Source organism: Myotis yumanensis, unplaced genomic scaffold (genome assembly GCF_028538775.1).
Source record: "Myotis yumanensis isolate MYYU_CA2020_CCGP unplaced genomic scaffold, mMyoYum1.0.hap1 SCAF_24, whole genome shotgun sequence".
NCBI classification, from domain to species: Eukaryota; Metazoa; Chordata; class Mammalia; order Chiroptera; family Vespertilionidae; genus Myotis; species Myotis yumanensis.
Window position 1 is genome coordinate 10,288,465 of NW_027223775.1, and position 7,695 is coordinate 10,296,159.

Consider the following 7,695-nt stretch of genomic DNA (forward strand, 5'->3'; position numbering starts at 1 on the left):
GCATGTGCCCTTGATTGGGAATCGAACCATGATCTCCTGGTTGATACGTCGATGCTCAGACACTGAGCCAGGCCAGCTAGGCCCGAAGTGCAATATTTTGAATATGAGAAAAGAAACTTGGAAACACATCCCTCTTGTTCCCCAGGCCTCAGCCTTAAAGGGCTCAATTTGCATTTGCAAACACCTTCCTGCAAGAGGAGAATTTAATCAGCAGTCAGTGATTTCTTTAATAGAAACATGGATGCCCTGAAATTGATTTCTGGGGATCCCCCCAGGCTCCCCTCCAGCCCCTTCTCTCTGGTGGGATGGTAGATGAATTATATGATCACAGCGCTTTGTGGCTGTTTAGTGCTAAAAACAATTAAAAACCCAAATCACACAGAGGTAGATGTTATGTTAAAGCCACACACAGAGCATGCTGGAGGCTTCAGAATACCAGCCCTGGCATCCCTCATAATTCTTCAAAGGAAAGAGATGATCAGCATAAAACACCCATAATACCCCAAACATTCATTCTTTTTTTGGAGAGAGTAGTATCAGTTGATGAACCTCAGGAGATCAAACAATGAGAACGCTGGTCATTGAAATGAAAACTATTTCCAGTGATGTCTTCAAGCCTTGTCTACCCGGGAGGGGTAATATTTTCAGGCTTAAGGTCTTTTACTTTGTCTTTCTCTGTTTAATATATTTTCCTAGAGGCCCGGTGCACGAATTCATGCACACGTGCAGTGTCTCAGCCTGGCGTGTGAGATTGGGCCGAAACCAGGTCTCTGAGATCCCCCAATGGGTCCCAGATTACAAGAGGGCACAGGCCAGGTGAAGGCACCCCACTGGTGCACCGTTAAGTCTGGGGAGTGACACGGGAGGTTGACCAGCTGGGGAGGGACCATGGGAAGGCCCCAGGGTGTGTCCAGCATGTCTCACTCAGTCCCGATCAGCCAGCACCCAACAGCAAGCTGACCTACCAGTCTGAATGTCTTGTACCTGGTGGTCAATGCATGTCATAGCGAGAAGTTGAGCAACCTTAGTATATCATTTGCATATTATGCTTTGATTGGTTGAACAGATGACTGTTCGACTGGACACTTAGCATATTTGGCTTTTATTATATAGGATTGATTTTATACAGGAAGGGAGCAAGAAACATCAATGATGAGAAAGAATCATGCCTTTGGTGCCTCCTGCATGCCCCCTACTGGGGATCGAGCCCACAACCAGAGCATGTGCCCTTGACCAGAATCAACCCTGGGACCTTCCAGAGTCCACAGTCCAACCCTCTATCCACTGAGCCAAACAAGCTAGGGGTCATTGGTTAATTCTTCTCTGCACCCTGACGAGGAATCGAACCATGACCTCCAGGTTCATAGGTCGTCCCTCAACTACTGAGAAATACCAGCTTGGCTCAAAATGCTTTTATTGATTTCAGAGAGAGGGAGAGACACAGAGAGAGACAGAGAGACAATGAAACAGAAAGAGAGAGAGAAAGGAGAAGAAGAAGAAGAAGAAGAAGAAGAAGAAGAAGAAGAAGAAGAAGGAGAAGGAGAAGGAGAAGGAGAAGGAGAAGGAGAAGGAGAAGGAGAAGGAGAAGGAGAAGGAGAAGGAGAAGGAGAAGGAGAAGGAGAAGGAGAAGGAGAAGGAGAAGAACACGAAGAAGAAAGAGAGAGAGAGAGAGAGAGAGAGAGAGAGAGAGAGAGAGAGAGAGAGAATCAATGTGCCCTGGCACTTAGGGGGTGGCAGGTAGAACAATAGAGCTTATTAAAAAGTTGAACAGAACTATACACATCCCACCAGTGGGCCAGCAGGACTGGGGCTCAGCTTGACAAGAGCCAGGGACCACATCACATGTCCTAGGAGTCATCCATCAGCTCAAGTATCATTTCCTCCATGTCATCCTCCTTGACGTGGTGCACGATGCACCAGAACTGGCCCATGGAGTCCACGTACTGGCTTCCAAGGTGGAGTGTCCACATCGAAGGCATGGTGCTCGAGGTCAGCAGGCTGGTGGTGATTCCGTTATGCCCACTGGGGTGGTTGACCTGGCGCAACTGTACTTGCAGGTCACCTCCTGTGTCCATGACAAGATGCAGCCATGTGCGCTGGTTCTCGTCTTCATAAATTGAGGGCCCACGGATCCTCAGGTAGATGGGGTGCAAGGTGAGGGGCACGGTCGATGGGAGCTCGGCCATGACCCCTCCGTGGTCCAAGGAGCAATAGCCACAGCTTCTCTGAGCCTCTCGCTACTTCGTTCCTGGTATCGAAAGACAGGAGATGGGGTCTCCAAACGCATTTTACCCCAGCTTTTATCTTTTTGGTTTTTATTGTTGTGTTTGTGGTTGCCTTTGGTTTATTTTGCAAATTCATAAATCTCAACTTTTCTTTCTTTTCAGTTTTAGAGCTCTCGAACAAAGTGTACAAAAAGTAAATAAGGTAAAATATGACTCTATGAAGGTAACATGGTCCTATGGAATTTTAAAAACATTTTTAAATGACAGTTAACATAGAACCTTAGGTTCATTTCAGGGGTACACCCCAATGATTAGACATTATATAATGAACTAAGAAATCATGCAATTAATCTTATAAGCATCTGACACCATACACCGTTCTGATAATATTACTAGTGGCTCAATGCACAAAATTTGTGCACACGCGGGGTCCCTCAGCCAACCCTGCAGCCACTCCCAGTAGAGGACCCCTTGAGTGATGTCCAACTGACAGTTTAGGACCGCTATAGTGCTGCCATGGAGGCTCCCACCTGTGCTCAGCACCTGTGAGCCTGGCTTTTGGCTGAGCGGTGCTCCACCTGTGGAAGTGCACTGACAACAGTTGGACAGCTCTTCTCATGAGCATCAACCCAAGGTGGTCAGTGCGTTTCATACCAACCAGTCATTCTGCTGTTTGGTCGATTTGCATATTACCCTTTTATTATATACGATTGCATTGACTCCATGCTCTACTTTACTGTGCCATGACTATTCTTTTGTTTTTTTCATATAGTTTCACTGATTTCAGAGAAGAAGGGAGAGGGAGAGAGAGAGAGAGAGAGAGAGAGAGAGAGAGAGAGAGAGAGAGAGTAAGATCAAAGATGACAGAGAATCACGGATTGCTTGCCTCCTGCATGCCTCCTACAGGGGATCAAGACTGTAACCTGGGCATGTGCCCAGAACGGGAATCAAAACAAAACCTCTTGGATTCTCGGTTTAAGCTAAACAACTGAGCAATGCCAGCCTGGCTCTTTTCTTTTATTTTCTCTTCTTTTCTTTTTTCTTTTTGTCTTAATTATAACTTAATTATAACAAAAAGAAATACAACTATTCTTTTTTTCCTGACACCACCACCTTCTTTCCGATCATCTCAGAGGGAACTCACAAACCATAGAACAACCCACCCCATGCAAATTATATGAAAATAATATGCTTTACCTTTCACAGCTGGCAGAGGACAAAGCTAACGTCAGAGTCAGGGTGGGCTTCTTAACAGCGTTCTTGCTTCAAACGTGCTGGTGAGAGAGGCAAGACCATAGAATTCAGGAACAGACAGACACCCGGGATAGCTGATTGAGCAAACAGAAAGCAAAGAGACAGGTGAAACAGAAAGTAGGATTCCTGAGGTCTCATCACGTCGCTTGTAGAATGATCTACCCTCTGCTGAAACCCCAGTCACAATCTTGGGAAGAGCTGTATGGTTTTGCTACTAAACTCACTACAGTCCACAAAGTACAAATTCTTCCCTAAGATCAGACTCCATCCCCAATCCTTTCTCCTCCTCCTGCTCCTTCTCCACCCATCCACCTTTTTCTTGCCTGTTCTTCTTGCTCTGATGGCAAAGCACCGTTCTTCACTCCTTTCCTCTGTGACTAGTCTCTGCTTCCCCGTGTCACCTGCAGAAGAAAGAAGGTGACCATGATACACCTGTTCCAGGGAGTCCATGTACCAGGAATGTGTCCAGAAAAACAAGGTTCCCCTGACTCACACCCGAGAAACCAGTCTCGTGAGACAGGAGGTAGTGAGGAAGGAAAGAGGTTTATTCAGGTGCTGGCAACCGGAGAAGATGTAGGATGGTCATCCCAAAACCCATCTGCAGATCTCAGTGCAGGCAGAGGCATTTATAAGGAGGGAGAGGCCAAACAGAGCAAAGAGATCAGCGGACATGGCTTCAGGATTTCTCTACATGCTGTCAGGCACAGTCCAATCTGACAAGGAATTTGCAAGTGGTCAGGTGTCAGTCCAGTGTGCGTCATCATAGCCTTTGTAATCCTGGTTCTAATGTTGAAGGTCAACAAATCTCCCAGAACTGGGAAGGTCATTGTTCATATCTTGTAAAATTAGTTCCTAGGATACTTATACAAACATGCTGTTTACCTACAAGCTTCATTATTAGTCAGAGTCTGCATTTACAGGAACAATGTGGTAAGAATGGTGAGGTGAGTTGTAATTGCCACTGTGACGAATGCTGAGATGCTTCGTTCTTCTTCAAGGCATTTGCACCCTTTTCAAAAAGTCAAATTGTCCCTGGCCAGTTTGGTTAAGTGTATAGTGTGTTGGCATGCGAACTGAAAAGTACTGGGTTTGATTCCCTGTCAAGGGCACATGCCCATGTTGTGGGCTTGATCCCCAGTGAGAGACTTGCAGGAGGCAGCCGATCCATGATTCTCTCATCATGGATGTTTCTAACTCTCTCCCTCTCCCTTCCTCTCTAATATAAATAAAAATATATTTGAAAAAAAAAAACCAAAGCTCAATCCACTGAGCTAAACAAGCTCGGGCACTAGGTCATCTTGAAATGACTAACAACCTGGTATGTTAAACCAAAAAAATAATAAACTATTTTAAAACAATGTGCATGCCTTCTGAATGCAACAATAGCTAATATTTTTTTAAATTATTTTATTGACTCAGAGAGGAAGGGAAATTGAGAGGGCGAGAAACATCCATGATGAGAGAGAATCACCAATCAGCCGCCACCCCTACGCCCCCTACTGGCGATCAAACACGCAACCCTGGCATGTGCCCTTGACCTTGAATCAAACCGTGACCTCCTGGTTGATAGGTAGATGCTCAGCCACTGAATTTAGAAAGTAATCAGTGATCTCTTTAATGCAACCATGGATGTCCTGAAATAGATTTCTGGGGCTCCCTCTGGCTCTCCCTCCAGCCTCCTCTCTCTGGTGCGATGGCAGATGAATTTTATGATCGCTGGGTATGCTTTGGGCCTGTTCAGTGCTAAACACAATTAAAAACCCAAATGCATCCAGAACTAGATGCTAAAGCCACACACAGAGTCGGTTCGAGCCCTCAGGATACGTGCCCTGGCATCCCTGGAAATTCCTCAAAGGAAAGAGATGATCAGCATAAAAGACCCAAAATCACCCAAACATTTGTTCTTTTTTGGAGAGGGTAGTATTGGTTGACGAACTTCAGGACATCAAACAATGAGAACACTGGCCATTGAAATGAAAACTATTTCCACTGATGTCTGCGAGCCTTGTCTACCATGGCTGGGCTAATATTTTCAGGCTTAAGGTATTTTTCTTTTTCTTTCTCTGTTTAATATATTTTTACTAGACGCCCAGTGCACGAATTCGTGCACCAATGTGGTGCCTTGGCCTGGCCTGCAGGGATTGGCCAAAAGTGGCTCTCTGACATCCCCCGAGGGATCCCAGATTAGGAGAGGGCACAGGACAGGCTAAGAAACCAAACTGGTGCACCATGATGTCTGGGAAGGGACACAGGAGGTTGGCCAGCTGAGGAGGGACAAACAGAGGGCTCCAGGGTGTGCCCAGGATGTCTCACTCAGTCCGGACCAGCCAGACACCAGCAGCAAGCTGACCTACCAGTCTGAATGTCTTCTCCCTGGTGATCAATGCATGTCATAGGAAGCAGTTGAGAAAACTTAGTATATCATTTGCATATTATGCTTAGATTGGTAGAAGAGATGACCAATTGACTGGACACTTAGCATATTATGCTTCTATTATACAGGATTGATTTCATACAGGAAGGGAGCAAGAAACCTCAATGATGAGAGAGAATCATACATCGGGTGACTCCTGCATGCCCCCTACTGAGGATCGAGCCCACAACCAGATCATGTGCCCTTGACCAGAATCGAACATGGGACCTTCCAGAGTCCACAGTCCAACCCTCTATCCACTGAGCCAAACATGCTAAGGCTCATTGGTTAATTCCTGTCTGTGCCCTGACCAGGAATCGAACCGTGACCTCTGGGTCATAGGTCCTTTCTCAACCACTGAGAAACACCAGCTTGTCTGAAAATGCTTTTATTGATTTGAGAGAAGAAGAGAGACAGAGAGAGACAGGGAGACAAAGAGACAGAGAGAGAAAAAAAAGGATTAGGAGAAGAAGAAGAAGAAGAAGAAGAAGAAGAAGAAGAAGAAGAAGAAGAAGACAAACAACAACAACAATAACAACAAGAACATGAAGAAAGAGAGAGAGAGAAGGAGAGAGAGAGGGAGAGCGAGAGAGAGAGAGAGAGAGAGAGAGAGAGAGAGAGAGACATCAATGTGCCCTCGCACCCAGGGGGTGACAGAATAAAAGAGCTTATTAAAAAGGTGAACATAACTATACACATCCCATCGGCAGGCCAACAGTGCTGGGGCTTAGGTTGTCAAGAGCCAGGGACCCCATTACATGTCCTACAAGTCTTCCATCAACTCAAGAATCATTTCCTCCACGCCATTCTCCTTGACGTGGTGCACGATGCGCCAGAACTGGTACAAGCCGTCCATGTACTTGTTGCCAGGTTGGAGCACCCACATCGAAGGCAGGGTGCTTGAGGTCAGCAGACTGATGGGGCTTTCGATATGCCCAATGGGGATGTCTTCCTGGCGCAACCGTACTTGCAGAACACCTTCTGTGTCCATGAAGAGATGCAGCCACGTGCGCTGGTCCTCGTCCTCATACACCGAGGGCCCACGGATCCTCAGGCAGATGGGGTGCGAGGTGAGGTGCACCTTCGATGGGAGCTCGACCATGACCCCTCCGTGGTCGAAGGAGCAACAGCCACAGCTTCTCAGAGCCTCTTGCCACTTCGTTCCTGGTATCAAAAGACAGGGGATTGGGTCTCCAAATGCATTTGACCTTCGCTTTTATCTTTATGATTCTTAAGGTTGTGTTTGTGGTTGCCTTTGGTTTATTTTGCAAATTTATAAATCTCAACTTTTCTTTCTTTTTTTGCTTTAGATCTCTCTTCTAAAACAAACTGTACAAAACATACTTGAAGTATAATGTGACACTGTGAATGTAACATGGTCCTATAGAATTTTTAAAACATTTTTCAAATGACAGTTGACATAAAACCTTAGGTTCATTTAATAGGTATGTCCCAATGATTAGATATTACATAATGGACTAAGAAATCATGCAATTAATCTCATACCCTTCTGACACCATACACAGTTATGATAATATTACTAGTGGCTCACTGCACAAAATCCATGCACTCGGGGGGCATCCCTCAGTCAGCCCTGTGGCCTCTCCCAGTCCGGGACCCCAGGAGGATGTCCAACTGACTGCTTAGACCCGCTGTAGTGCTGCCGTGGAGGCTCCCACCACCCCCCTGTCCTTGGCAGCTGTGAGCCTGGGGTTTGGCTGCACGGTGCTCCCCTTGTGGGAGTGCACTGACCACCTGTGGACAGCTCCTGCCATGAGCATCTGCCCCCAGTAGTCAGTTGGT

General features: G+C 46.3%; 1 protein-coding gene and 1 pseudogene across 1 annotated transcript; both read right to left on the bottom strand.

Annotated features, from left to right (window-relative positions):
* Positions 1 to 1,847: 1,847 nt before the first annotated feature.
* LOC139000512 (protein p13 MTCP-1-like) lies at positions 1,848 to 2,186 on the bottom strand. Its single transcript, XM_070402667.1, has one exon. It carries the CDS (start codon positions 2,184 to 2,186, stop codon positions 1,848 to 1,850), a length of 339 nt encoding a protein of 112 aa, XP_070258768.1.
* A 4,469-nt stretch (positions 2,187 to 6,655) lies between these two features.
* LOC139000513 (protein p13 MTCP-1 pseudogene) lies at positions 6,656 to 6,994 on the bottom strand (annotated as a pseudogene).
* Positions 6,995 to 7,695: the final 701 nt, after the last annotated feature.